The sequence below is a fragment of the Vulpes lagopus genome, chromosome 3 (assembly GCF_018345385.1).
Source record: "Vulpes lagopus strain Blue_001 chromosome 3, ASM1834538v1, whole genome shotgun sequence".
Lineage (NCBI taxonomy): Eukaryota > Metazoa > Chordata > Mammalia > Carnivora > Canidae > Vulpes > Vulpes lagopus.
This window is the reverse complement of record NC_054826.1, coordinates 128538760-128551979: the sequence shown is the minus strand read 5'-3', so window position 1 is coordinate 128551979 and position 13220 is coordinate 128538760. Positions and strand designations below refer to the sequence as shown.

Genomic DNA, 13220 nt, shown 5'->3' with positions numbered 1-13220 from the left:
CAGGGCTCACAGGGTGGGCGCGGGGCCTGAGACGTCCCCCCAGCAGAGGCCCCCCTGTTGCCCCAGTGCCGACAGAGGCTCTGGGACCCCAGGTCTTGTTCGTGAGCCCCCCGGCCCCCTGCCCGCCTGCCTTGGGGTGCAGTCGGCCCAGCCGGGGGGTCAGAGAAGGTGGGTCAGGCGGCCGCGGCCAGACAGCCTCTCAGGCCCGGGTCCTGCGGCACAGAGCGTGTCCCTCAGCTCTGCACTCGCCACCCCCCCACCACCCCGTGCTGCTGCGGCTACCGCCTCCCGGCTGCACACGAGCTGGGCTTCCTTGGACCTGTAGTGGAAATTGACTCCAATTGTAGAAGTTGGTTTAAAAACCTAAAGGATTTTTAATTAAAACCCAGAAAATCCATCTGTGTAATTAAGTCTCTGAAAGTCACCGGGCTCAGGACAAGGCGCCGGTTGGCACTGCCCGCTAAGGTGTGGCCAGGGGACGGCTGTGACGGTGGCGGGGTGGCCTTGCTCCTGCAGGGCCCAACCCAGCCCCTGACCCCCAGGCTGGCTGCCTGCATCCCTGGGGAGCCTCCCGACGTCTGCAGGACCCTGTCTGCTGCCCTGGGTGAGAACCACGTACGTGCGCCCCTTTACACAGACCAGGGCGAGGTCTGGGGCCTGGGTGCAGGACCCGAGGATCCCTCTCCTGGTGTGTGTGGGTGGGGTGCGGGGGAGGCAGGGCGGCTGTATCTTAGGGTAGTCACCCCAGAAGGGCAAGGGCTCTCGGGGGCAGATGGAGAACTCTCTAGGGGCTGGGGTCACGCTGACCAGTTTGGTTATCCTGGCCACCCCGGTACTGTCCCCGCCTCTTGGATGAGCCTGCACCGGTGCCCTCGTGGCTGGGCACCCAGATCTCTGCCCCGGGGGTTCCTGGGCCTGCGGGTGTGCCTCATGGGTGGGACAGGCCAGCCAGGCCGGTAGGGCCAGCATGGTCAGGACACGTCAAAGTTGGGGGGCTGGTAGGGGCTTTGCTTGTGGTTTGGGAAGATGTAGAGGTGGGATCCCAGCTCGGGGACCTCAAGCAGGGCTCTTTTCATGTAGCTGAGGGCACGCCTACAGCTGGTCCTGGAGAGAGAGGGCCCCTCCCAGCCCCTGACCTGAAGAGTCTCACAGATCCGGGCCGCGAGGAGCCCTGGACTCAGGCTTGAGGGTGGAGGTCGTCTGCACTGACCTGCCCCTTTCCTTCGCCCCGGGTCCAGAACAGGGGCCGCACCCCAGCTTGGCTATGTCTTGAAGCAGGATGCGGGGTGGGGGTGGCGGCGATGGTCAGGGCCGCGAGGGCAGCTGGTGGGCTTCCTACGGGCAGGTGTAGGGAGGGCAGAGGACACCGAGTCGGGACGCTCTCCCTGGTGTGGGCGTTCCTGCAGGAGGGTCTCCAGGGCCATCGCAGTGAGCGTGCGGAGAGGTCGGGCACGGGCTGGAGACGAGGGTCCCAGGTGGGGGTGAATGATGCTGGTGGACAGGGAGGCCTGGGGGGCAGGGCGTGTGCGGCAGCGGGAGGGGGAGCCAGCCCAGCCCTGAAACGTTTAGGGTCCAGGGAGAGCTCGGAGTGCTGGGCAGGGAGGGTGCCAGGCTCCTCAGGGGCGCACAGCAACCCCCCCCCCGCAGGTGGGCGCACACACCAGGGAGGGGCAGGCGGGTGTGCACTGCCTTTCTGCAGGGGGTGGGATGCACCCCCCATCGTCTGACCATCGGCCCCCCCCAGAGCTACCTGCTCCGCCGCTGTGCCTGCTGGGGCCCTAGGGGGTGTTTCAGCACTCACGGTGACACACAGTGTCCCACCCGTGCACGACCCCCCTCCTGGGGGGGATTATTGCAGCAGGTTAGGGACAGAGATGGGTCAGGAGCCAGGAGAGCGCTACAGCCTGAGCGCCCCACATCCCAGCCTGACCCCCACCCCCCGCCTGACTGGACGCCGCGCCCCCGCCCTTCCTTCCAGGCCAGTACCTGGGCACCTGTGTGGGCCCAGAGGCCGTGCGGCTGTAGCCGGAAGCTGATCTCTCCGTCCCTGCAGCCAGACGGCCGCACAGGCACTTGTTACCACCAAAGCCATTAGCGGTAATTACCGTGCTCTCGTGCTCTCGGCAGGACCCAAATGACAGAAATGACAGCGGTGGCCCATCCCGCGCTGCACTTGCACTGCCGCCCCCGCCTTCCCCGGGAGGCTGGGGGAGGCTGGGGAGACGGGAGGGGGCGCGCCGCCTCCAGCTCCGGCGAAGGGTGGGTGCCCGGGCCCCAGCTTCCTCACGCCCCGTGTCCCTGAGCCCGTTCCCCTCCCAGGCCTCGTCCCCACCCTGACCACAGCCCCAGGCTCTGGGGCCCCCACCCTCCTGCCCCAGCGGCCCCACAGAAAGCCCACCGTGGAGGTGGGTGCGGGTGCCGGGCTTCCTGCCTCGGGGACGGCGTGTGGGGTGCACAGATGGCCTGCCACAGGGCCCCCTGGAGTCCCCTGAGAACCAGCGGCGTGCAGGCGGGGACGCACCCCTTCCCAGAGCCCCGGAGCCCACCACCCTGCGCGCGCTGGCTGTGCAGTCTGCGTGGAGCCCCGGCGCCCCCTGGCGGCTGGCTGCCCACGGACCGTCCAGGAGGTCACAGTTGGGCTCCAGGCCCCAAACCTGGGAGCCTGCGGGGTGGCCTTGGTGCCAGCGTGTGGGGACGTGGCACTGCCTGCTGGCCCAGCTCCCGAGGCCCCCGCCCCGCCTGGACCCCCCCTTGCAGAGGACCCCTGGCCGTGGCCGGTCACACTCTGGGGCTGGGTGGCTGGGGAGGGGCCGGGGGGTGTTCTCCTTGGTCCCCATCCGTCCTGGGGCTCAGGAGGGTGCACCTCCCCCAGGCCCAGCTGCCGAGCTGAGCCGCAGCTCTTGTCCCATTGCAGCAGCTGTGGTCAGCAGGGGGCCGCCCTTAGGTCACCTCGTAATCTGTGTGCACCTGAAGCACACGTCAGGGCCTGGGCTGGCTGAGCCCGCGAGACGAGATGGCTCACCCAGGGCCCCACCTCAGCTTGGGGCACCTGCCCAGAGGCCCGCCCTATACCTCGGTTTGCCCTCTGTACCCAAGGGCTTGGCAGCAGTGTCCCCAGGCCCACAGCGGTTGCTGGTGCTGCACACACGGCTGGGGGCAGGGCTCTACCTCGCAAGGCCCGGCTGGTGGGGGGCGGGGGGCAGGTCCCAGGGCCCTGCTCCCCTGCGGCCACGTCCCAGCCTCAGCGTTGACCCTTAACTCGGCCGCCCGCCCCACATGGTTCGAGCACGTCAGCATGCTGGTCATCATGCTCAACTGCGTGACCCTGGGCATGTTCCGGCCCTGCGAGGACGTTGAGTGCCAGTCGGAGCGCTGCAGCATCCTGGAGGTGGGCAGCGTGCACGGCCCGCGGGCAACGGCCAGCCCCTGGGGACGGGCTGGGGGGACTGGCTCTCAGGCCCTGTCTCCCGCCAGGCCTTCGACGACTTCATCTTCGCCTTCTTCGCGGTGGAGATGATCATCAAGATGATCGCCCTGGGGCTTTTCGGGGAGAAGTGCTACCTGGGGGACACGTGGAACAGGCTGGATTTCTTTATCGTCATGGCGGGGTACGAACCCCGCCCGCAGAGACAGGGCAGGCCCAGGAGACCCTGGCGCCCGCAGTCGCACCGGCACCTGGCCCAGCCCGTCCCCCGCTCAGGCCCTGGGGGTGGGGGTGCACTCTGCAGGGGCCCAGGGGAGGCGGCTGGGGGTGGGGAGCCGGCGCGGCCTCTGCCAGGGGACCCGACATGCATCCTGAGCTCCCAGTGCCAGCAGTGGGGTGGCGGGACAGACACAGATGGCCGTGAGTGGGACGGCGCCCGGCGGTGCCCCAGGAGGCTCTGAGGCCCCGCCTGAGCGTCGGTCCCTCTGCCCCTCAGCATGATGGAGTACTCGCTGGACGGACACAACGTGAGCCTCTCGGCCATCCGGACAGTGCGTGTGCTGCGGCCCCTCCGCGCCATCAACCGTGTGCCCAGTGAGTGGCCCCTCCCCTGGGACAGCCCTCCCCAGGGCTCTTGAAGGTCCCCGGGCCATGGGACCGGAAGCACACGTTGCTTGCCTCTGGACCCCCAGCCGTGGGGGAGCAGGGGCAAGCTGCCTGCCGCTCACCCCCCGAGGCTGGACCGGGTTGGGGGTGGCAGGCAGGCTGCGTGGGGTCCGGTCTCCCCACAGTGATGCCAGCTGAGGCCTCGTCTGTACAACATCTGGGGTCATGCTGGGGGCTGCCGGAGGGAAGCGTCCAGAAGCTTCCGGGAAGTCACGTGGCTGCTTGTTTGGAAAGCTGCCTGTCCTTACGCTGGTCATCTGCCCACACGGGGTGGGGGGATGGTTTGGGATTTTTCCGTCTCCGAGGATTCCCTGCTGTGTCTGAATCCAGAGCTTACTTCTCCTGGGCAGGAGGGCTCCGTGTAAGGGGGGTGCATGCCCGTGGGTCTGCACCTTCCAGGTGTCGAGACCACGTAGGTGTGCACGCGGCCTCTCCAGCTGCTGGGCCTGAGTCCTGGTGTCCTCAGCACCCAGGCTAGGCCATCAGGGCTGGTCCTACAGCTCCCCCCGAACATCACACACCCTCGGGGACAGGCACTCCCTCCCCGGGGCTGGTCAGCTCCACCAGAGGGCAGGCGTCCTGGAGTTGTGCCGTATGGTGCAACCCCCTGGGTCTCTTTTCCACCTGCCCACCCAACCGTGTCCTCAGGGTTCAGATGGGGCTCAGATGCCCTGGGAGCCTGGGAAAGTCCCAGAGCCTCTCTGAGCCTCCCGTTGTCCCACCTGTAACAGGAGGGCACTAGGGGTTCCCCAGAGAGGCTGTGCAAGATGAGGTGACATGTGAGGCTCTGGGCTGTGCCTGGCGCCCCCCCACACCCCCCCACGCCCTCGGTCTGCTCACCTGGGCCCTCCTGTGAGAGGCCCCCCTGTGGCCACTGGCAGCCTGGTCTCCCTCTGGGGACATTGCCCCGTTCCAAACGGTGCCTGCCCTAGACAAGCCCGGGTGTTCCTCATCATGAGCCCCACGTGTCACGCTCAGGGTTGTGTCCCATAGCTGCCTGGGGTTCACTCTGAGCCCTGGATCGTGTCTGTGACGCTGGGGGCCCAGGGCAGGTGCCCCCCTGGCCCAGGCCATGGTTTGCTGCCTCAGCCTTGCCCTTGTTCGTTTTGGGAAAGGAGTCACCCTTCTGAGGTCTGGGAGGGGATAGGCCCAGGTAAGTGGGGGGCACAGGGGGCTTGGCCAACCCACTGCTGGATTGATTTGCATTCGTACAGCCCCAGCTCCTGCCCTGGGGTCCCCCCGCCAGTGCCAGGCCCTGCTCCTGTGTGATTGACGCAGGGCGTGGGAACAGGTGCTCCCTGAACCCCGTACCCGCGGCAAGACCCCTGGCTCCTGAGTCCTGGAGGCAGCACGGAGCCCCTGGGGTCCCTGAGGTGCCCGGGGGCCCCGGATGTGCCTGGTCCTGGCGGTGGGTCATTCAGACCTGAGATCACCCAGGCCGACAGCCTCGCTCTGCCCCGCGTAGGGCGTCACTGGCCCTCAGGGCTGAGTGTGTGGGGACCCGGCGGGAGTCCCCCCCAGAGTTCCCGTGTGTGGACGGCAGAAAGGGTGGGGGCTGGCGGGAGCCCCTGGAGGGCTCCGCTGTGCTCACTTGTTTCCCTTACCCGCAGGCATGCGGATCCTGGTCACGCTGCTGCTGGACACTCTGCCCATGCTCGGGAACGTCCTCCTGCTCTGCTTCTTCGTCTTCTTCATCTTCGGCATCGTGGGCGTGCAGCTGTGGGCCGGACTGCTCCGCAACCGCTGCTTCCTGGACAGCGGCTTTGCCCGGTGGGGGCCCTGAGGGCCCGCGGGGCGGTGGTGGGGGGGGAGGCGCGGGGGGCAGGGGGCGGGGTGGCCTCAGGCTCCTCCCCTCCAGCCCTGCCCCTGTAGGCTCCTCCTCTCCAGCCTCGCCCCCACAGGCTCCTCCCCCTCCAGCCCCGCCCTTGTGCCCCGCCCCTCCGGCCCCGCCCCTCCGGGCTCCTCCCCTCCAGCCCTGCCCCTGCGGGTTCCTCCCCCGCCAGCCCCGCCCCCGCACGCCCCGCAGCCCTGAATCCATGGACTCGGTCTTCCCTGCAATACTCGGAGTTGCGGTTCCGTCATTTGGGTGTTTGTTTCCTAATCTATCTCACGTGTTCTTTTGTGTTTTTTCTTTACGACCTGTTTCGCTGTTTCTGTTCTCTCGTCCGTCGCTATCTCTGACCCCCACTTGTGTCTCACGCTTTGTTTCTCTGCGTCTGTCCGCACCTCTGCGTGCACCTGTGCATCTCTGTGTGCACCTGTGCGTCTCTCTGTCTCTGCCTCTACGCGTGTCCGGGTCCGCACCTCCCGCCGGCTGCAGAAACAACAACTTCACCTTCCTGCGGCCGTACTACCAGACGGAGGAGGGCGAGGAGAACCCCTTCATCTGCTCTTCGCGCCGGGACAACGGCATGCAGAAGTGCTCGCACATCCCCAGCCGCCGGGAGCTGCGCGTGGAGTGCACGCTGGGCTGGGAAGCGTACGGGCAGCCGCAGGCTGACGCTGCCGGAGCCGCCCGCAACGCCTGCATCAACTGGAACCAGTACTACAACGTGTGCCGCTCCGGCGGCTCCAACCCCCACAACGGCGCCATCAACTTCGACAACATCGGCTATGCCTGGATCGCCATCTTCCAGGTGGGGCGCGGCTCCTCGGCTGAGGGCCTGTGCCTGTTTCCCCATCAGCGGGGGCGGGGGCGCACTGAGTGTGGGGGGGGGCTCAGGGGAAAGGGCCCTGCCACCCTCCCAGGGCCGTCCGTGTGTGCAGCCACCTGCCCCTGCAGGTGATCACACTGGAGGGCTGGGTGGACATCATGTACTACGTCATGGATGCCCATTCCTTCTACAACTTCATCTACTTCATTTTGCTCATCATCGTGAGTGTGGGCGACGGGGCGAGTCCCGGGGGCCGGGCGGGGTGTTTGGGGCCACCAGTGTTGGTGGGTGGAGATGCCCTCATGGTGTGACAGCTGGCCTCAGACCCCTGAAGTCCTGTCAGTGGGTGCCGTCGTGACCCCAATGTCGCACCATCCCAGCCTCTGCTGACTCTCGGCATCCTTGCATGAGCTGAGCTGCAGGGTGGGCAACAGAGGCCCGGGGCGGCCCGTGGGGCACCAGGAGGCTTCTGCTCAGCCCCCAGGGAGAGGTGGTTGTGGGGAAGCCCATCCCCAGCAGGCCTTTCATGGTCGGGTTCCAAGCAGAGGTTGCAGAAGAGGCCCGGCTACATCTTGGGGTCACAGCCCTGGACAGAACAGGTACCCCAAAGGCAGGACTCTCCCCGGTGTAGGTGCCCCCGCCAAGCACAGTCCTCCACAGTATACATGGGTCTCCAGACATAGGGGTGTCTGGGGCAGGGTCTGCAAGGACCCCACTATAGAGATGGGGAGATGTTTTTGTGTTTGATCACAAGCTGGAGCTGAGGACAGTGTGGCAGGGTGACCCTGCTGTGGGGGACATAAAGCCCAGGGTTTTGGGGGGGGCCTTCCTGGGGGAGGACAAGCCGTACAGACGATGGGAAGGAAAGGTCTCCCCACCACCCCTCGCTTGTGCCCCACCCGTTCACACGTGTGCTGCACACATGGGCCAGGAGCCCTTACTCAGCTGCCCATGGCAGGTGCTGAGTTTTGGCACCACATCATTGGGGACCCCACCCCTCTCGGCGCCCATGCCGGCCATGCTCACGGCTGTGTCCCTGGCCCCGAGGACAGGCAGCGAGCATCAGGGCTCACCGTTTCCCCTGGGACTCTGTTCCTGCCGTGTGGAAGCGGCTCCTGCCCCCACTGCCTGCCCTGCCGGCCCCTGACAGCCCGCAGGACTCTTCCCCAGCTCCCTGGGCTGGCCACGGGGGCTCACCGCTGCCCGCCTGCTGCAGGTGGGCTCCTTCTTCATGATCAACCTGTGCCTAGTGGTGATCGCCACGCAGTTCTCGGAGACCAAGCAGCGGGAGAACCAGCTCATGCGGGAGCAGCGCGCGCGCTACCTGTCCAATGACAGCACGCTGGCCAGCTTCTCAGAGCCGGGCAGCTGCTACGAGGAGCTGCTCAAGTACGTGGGCCACATCTGCCGCAAGGTGAAGAGGCGCAGCCTGCGTTTCTATGCTCGCTGGCAGAGCCGCTGGTGCAAGAAGGTGGACCCCAGCAGCGCCCTGCACGGCCAGGGCCCCGGGCAGCGGCCGAGGCGGGCGGGGAGACACATGGCCTCCGTCCACCACCTGGTCTACCACCACCACCACCACCACCACCACCACTACCACTTCAGCCACGGCAGCCCACGCCGACCCGGCCCCGAGCCCGGCCCCGGGGACACCAGGCTGGTGCAGGCCGGAACGTTGCCCTCCCCGCCCTCGCCGGGCCGTGGGCCACCAGACACCGAGTCCGTGCACAGCGTGTACCACGCAGACTGCCACGTGGAGGGGCCGCAGGAGAGGGCCCGAGTGGCCCACGCTGTGGCCGCTGCTGCTGCCAGCCTCAAGCTGGCCACAGGGCTGGGTGCCATGAACTACCCCACCATCCTGCCCTCGCCCGCCGGGGGCAGCAAAGGGGGCGCCAGCCCCGGGCCCAAGGGCAAGCGGGCCAGCGGGCCTCTGGGCACCAGCAAGCACAGCCCCCTGAGCCTGAGGGGCCCCGACCCCTATGAGAAGATCCAGCATCTGGTCGGGGAACACGGTAAGGACCCGGCCCCACCCTGTGGAGAGGAGGTGGGACCGGGGTTGGGTGACCCCCAAGGAGACAGGCCTCTCAGGACGTCCTCTGCCTGTGCGCTCTCCGGGAAGGCCCTGGGTACCTTGGCGAGCCCCGCGTTCCCCTTTCTTCTATTGAGCCTTGGAAGAAGGGGGCGAGGGCCTGGGGGGAGGGCGCCTGGCCTCACTCTGCCCCAGACCAAGCCCAAGCGGCCCCAGGGCAAGCGAGGCCCGAGCATTTGCCAACAAAGGCTGACAAAGCCCATCAAGGCCACACGCCTGTGCCTCCTCACCCCACCTGGTCCCCAGCCCACAGCCCTGCCTCTGGCCGCTTTAGAGGAGGTGGGGGTGGGGAAGGTGAAACAGGTCACAGAGCCCCTGAGGGTCGGGGAGAGGGGCCAGGGGTCACCTGAGACGCTCAGCCTCTCCCACCTGGGGCCTAGCTCCCCCCACCTCGGAGGGACACTGGGCACTGGGTCTCGTGCAGACAGGAGGCCTCCTGGGGGGGTGGGTGTGCGCGGGTGTGCGGCCAGGGCGCATTGGAGCACGCAGGGCCTGCGCGTGCACTGTCCCACGCCACACCCAGGAGCGGGTGGGCGGCGGGCCGTGGCGCGGCCTGCTCTGTGCGGCCCCGGAGCCACGGCGTTGCCGTTGGTGTGAGACACAGCTCAGGCTCCGGAGTCTCGCGCGAGGAAGCCGCGTAGGGTGGCTCCCGGGTGGGCGTGTGCACTGCGCTGCCCCCAACGGGGCCCCGCGCTCGCAGCCTGACCCTGCCTGTGCCCCTGTTTCTGCAGGACTGGGCCAGGCTCCCAGCCGCCTGTCGGGCCTGAGCGTGCCCTGCCCCCTGCCTAGCCCCCAGGCGGGCACGCTGACGTGCGAGCTGAAGAACTGCCCATATTGTGCCAGCACGCTGGAGGACGCCAACTTCGAGCTCAGCGACTCCGAGAGCGGAGGCTCGGAAGGCAACGCGGTCTACGAGTTCACGCAGGACGTGCGGCAGGGGGACCACCGCGACCCCATGCAGCCTGCCCCGGCGACGGACACAGCCGGCCAGGGCAGCACGCGGCAGCGGGCACAGCGGCGGGCGGCCCCGGGCCAGCAGGGCGGGCTGGGCCACGTGTGGGCCACCTTCAGCGCCAAGCTGTGCCGCATTGTGGACAGCAAGTACTTCAACCGCGGCATCATGGTGGCCATCCTCACCAACACGCTGAGCATGGGCGTGGAGTACCACGAGCAGGTGGGTGCGGGGCTGGTCCTCCCGTGGGGCCACGGAGGGGCCAGGGACGCCGTTGGAGCTCAGACGCTCCCGTCTCCTGCAGGGGCTGGGTCCCTGTCGGGTACCAAGTGGTTCCCGTGTGGAGGTTCTGGGGTCCCAGGAGGCCACCGCAGGCCCGGGGGCAGCAGGGTCAAGGGCATTCGCCAGCCAGCCGGTGGCTGTGCTGAGGATGGGACGGCCCGGGCTCAGCTCTCGCGGGGGGGGGGGGGGGGCTCCCCTGACGTGAGCCAGGACCACTGGCCGTGCCTGCTGGGATGCTCCTTGGTGGCCGCCAAGGGCCAGAGTGTGGGGTGGCCCCCAGGAGGAGGGGGTGGGGCCGTGTCTGGCCCCCCAGCCGCCGCGGAAGTGGTCTCCTGTGCACGCTGGCTGTCCTTGGCCCCTGCCCTGGAGCAGAAAGGGCAGCAGCTAGGTTAGGCCAGGAGAGGGGGCCTCTCCAGGAACCAGGCTGGGTCACCCGTGGTGACCAAATGGGAGTTCCTCGTGCCCCACTGTTGGGGCTTTTCCGGCCACATAAGGGATTTGATTGTGGAACAATTTGGGAAAAATCCAAGCAGCGGTGGCCTTCAGCTGGCCTTGGGGGGTGGGGGGGAGGGCAGCTCAGGCAGGGGCATTGAGGCATCAGGGCAGGGATTCCCTGGTAGGGAAGAGCCCCTGCGCACATACACACGAGAATGCATGTGCACATGTTCAAGGCTTACCGACACAAGTGGGAGTACACGTACTACACATACAGCTTATATGTAGGCGCACATGCTCTGTTGTGTGCATATGGACGTGCACTTGTGTGTGCACACGTAGGGTTATTTACACTAGTGCAGGTGTGCTCATGGACATGCATGCACATGGACAGGCACACACGTGCGTGCACACAAGGTCACGTGTTGGTAAACGTGTAGCCATGCACACGTGGGAGTGTTTACACTACTAGCCCAGGTGTACACTCAGACATAGATGTGCAGGCATACACACACAGGTGAGTCAGCACATCCCCAGAAAGAAGGCTTCTGGAGCCTTCCGCCAGCAAGAAGGGGTGGGTGAGGCTGCCGGGGTCCAGGGAAGTGCATCAGATCTGCACCCCGTGCTCCCCCATGCCTGCCCTGGAACCCTGGGGCAGGTGCTCCGCGCCCTGTTCCCATGGCCAGCCCTGGTTCCGGTGCGCGGTCGCACTGGTGGCAACGTCCAGCAGGCCCGGGGAGCTGGGGACAGCCAGGTGGGCAGGCCGGGCAGCCTGTGGGCCTTGTCCTCCTGAAGACAGCGGCCAGTTAGGGGATTTTTGAGCTGCTCCCTCGAGGTGGACTCAGCTGCTCTTGAACTCCGGGGGGCATGGCGATGGGGGAGCCGCGGGGGCGCCCTGACGGCCTCCCTGCCGCCCGCAGCCCGACGAGCTGACCAGTGCCCTGGAGATTAGCAACATCGTGTTCACCAGCATGTTTGCCCTGGAGATGCTGCTGAAGCTGCTGGCCTGTGGTCCACTGGGCTACATCCGCAACCCCTACAACATCTTCGATGGCATCATCGTGGTCATCAGGTGGTGCCCCGTCCCCCGCCTGGGCCGCAGGGGCTTGGGAGCTCCTGTCTCACCCCCCACCCCCCAAGAGCTGAGCCCCTGTCAGAGGAAGGCTCCGACAGGATGTCATGGGCAGCGTCCCCTCCCTAGGACCAAGTCCCTCCCCGCTGGCGCTGTCAGCTCCATGCAGTCCGCTGCACCTCACAGATGTTTCTAGAACGTAGTGCAGCTGTGCCCTGCAGGAGCAGAGTGGGCACTTGGCCGCCCGGCTGGAGGTCACTTAGGCCTCACCTCTGCGAGGAAGGCCAGCTCACCTGTGGGGCGTCTGCTGCAGCCAAGTCCATGCAGAAAGGAGTGGGAGGGTCTGGGTTAACCTTCCCCCAAGGAGGCAGGGCCCTCGGGAGTCCGGGGGTCCCCCGGGGAGTGGGGAGGCACCGTGTGAAAGGTACAGGACGGGGCCAGCCCTGGGCAGAGAAGCTGACCAGGCTAGAGCCCGAGTTCCGGCAGCTTCTGGGGGACGGCAGTTAGGTGGGTGGCTTGGGCGACACCGCCACAGCCCTCCAGCCCCCTGGGCGCCTGGATGCAGCCGCACCTCTGCTCGGCCACGGGGCGAAGGAAGGCCGCGGGACCCGTGGTCGGAGAACAGGCCCCGCTGACCCCCGCCCCGGCCCACAGCGTCTGGGAGATCATCGGGCAGGCGGACGGTGGCCTGTCGGTGCTGCGGACCTTTCGGCTGCTGCGGGTGCTGAAGCTGGTGCGCTTCATGCCGGCGCTGCGGCGGCAGCTGGTGGTGCTCATGAAGACCATGGACAACGTGGCCACCTTCTGCATGCTGCTCATGCTCTTCATCTTCATCTTTAGGTGGCCGCCTGCCTCGCTGCACACCAGCCTCCCTGTGGTGCCACCCCATGCTTCTGGGCTTGGGGGGGGGCGGGCAGGAGCCTCCAGGTGGGGGGATCAGGGACTGTGCCCAGAGGAGAGCAGAGAAGGGGTGGGGCAGCCAGGCCCAGGTCCATAGCCTTCACCTGGTACGTGCACAGTGCCCGCCATCGGGCGGCCTGGCCTGGGGTCAAGCCTCAAGGATGGGCTGGGGCGGGGAGGGCAGCCCAAGCAGCTGAGTGAGACAGACGCCCCAGGCCCCTCCCACCCAGCCTCGGTCTACCCACCTGTGATTTGGAAACCGCTGGGCCGTGGGCACCAGGAGGGAGGCCCCGGTACGCCGGAAGGCTGGCGGCCAGGCCAGTGGGGAAGGATGGAGAGCAGTCCCTGGGTGCAGGGGTGACCACGCGGGGCTTCACCTGCTGCCCGCCTCCCCGCACCCCTCCCTAAACTCACGCACTCCTGCCCTGCCTTCAGCATCCTGGGCATGCACCTGTTTGGCTGCAAGTTCAGCCTGACAACAGACACCGGAGACACGATCCCCGACAGGAAGAACTTCGACTCCCTGCTGTGGGCCATCGTCACCGTGTTCCAGGTAACACCTGGGTGAGCGTCCCGGGGGGAGTGATGGTCCCCAGGAGAACAGCCGTCCTGCTCAAGGCAGCCCTGGAGCAGGCCCTGGCCTGTGTGAGGCCAGAGCAGTGGAGGGGCTGTGAAGGGTGGTGGGGAGGCTGTGCAGAGCCCCTGCCACCCCGGGCTGGCCGGCACCCCTCCCTCCTGGTCTGGGCATG

At 67.3% G+C, this 13220-nt stretch overlaps 1 protein-coding gene across 5 annotated transcripts in view; it reads left to right on the top strand.

Annotated features, from left to right (window-relative positions):
- CACNA1H (calcium voltage-gated channel subunit alpha1 H) overlaps positions 1–13220 on the top strand; it is a 49629-nt gene that overhangs the window by 23472 nt on the left and 12937 nt on the right. For 4 of the 5 annotated variants that reach the window (XM_041747767.1, XM_041747766.1, XM_041747765.1 and 1 more), the window contains exons 2-12: positions 3277–3388; positions 3475–3608; positions 3921–4018; positions 5701–5860; positions 6411–6726; positions 6873–6965; positions 7961–8753; positions 9562–10004; positions 11420–11571; positions 12226–12411; positions 12907–13024. In XM_041747767.1, coding sequence (XP_041603701.1) covers positions 3277–3388; positions 3475–3608; positions 3921–4018; positions 5701–5860; positions 6411–6726; positions 6873–6965; positions 7961–8753; positions 9562–10004; positions 11420–11571; positions 12226–12411; positions 12907–13024 — 2605 coding nt within the window. Of the gene's footprint in view, positions 1–1978; positions 3389–3474; positions 3609–3920; positions 4019–5700; positions 5861–6410; positions 6727–6872; positions 6966–7960; positions 8754–9561; positions 10005–11419; positions 11572–12225; positions 12412–12906; positions 13025–13220 lie in introns of all 5 variants that reach the window. The other variant, XM_041747769.1, reaches the window with a different exon arrangement.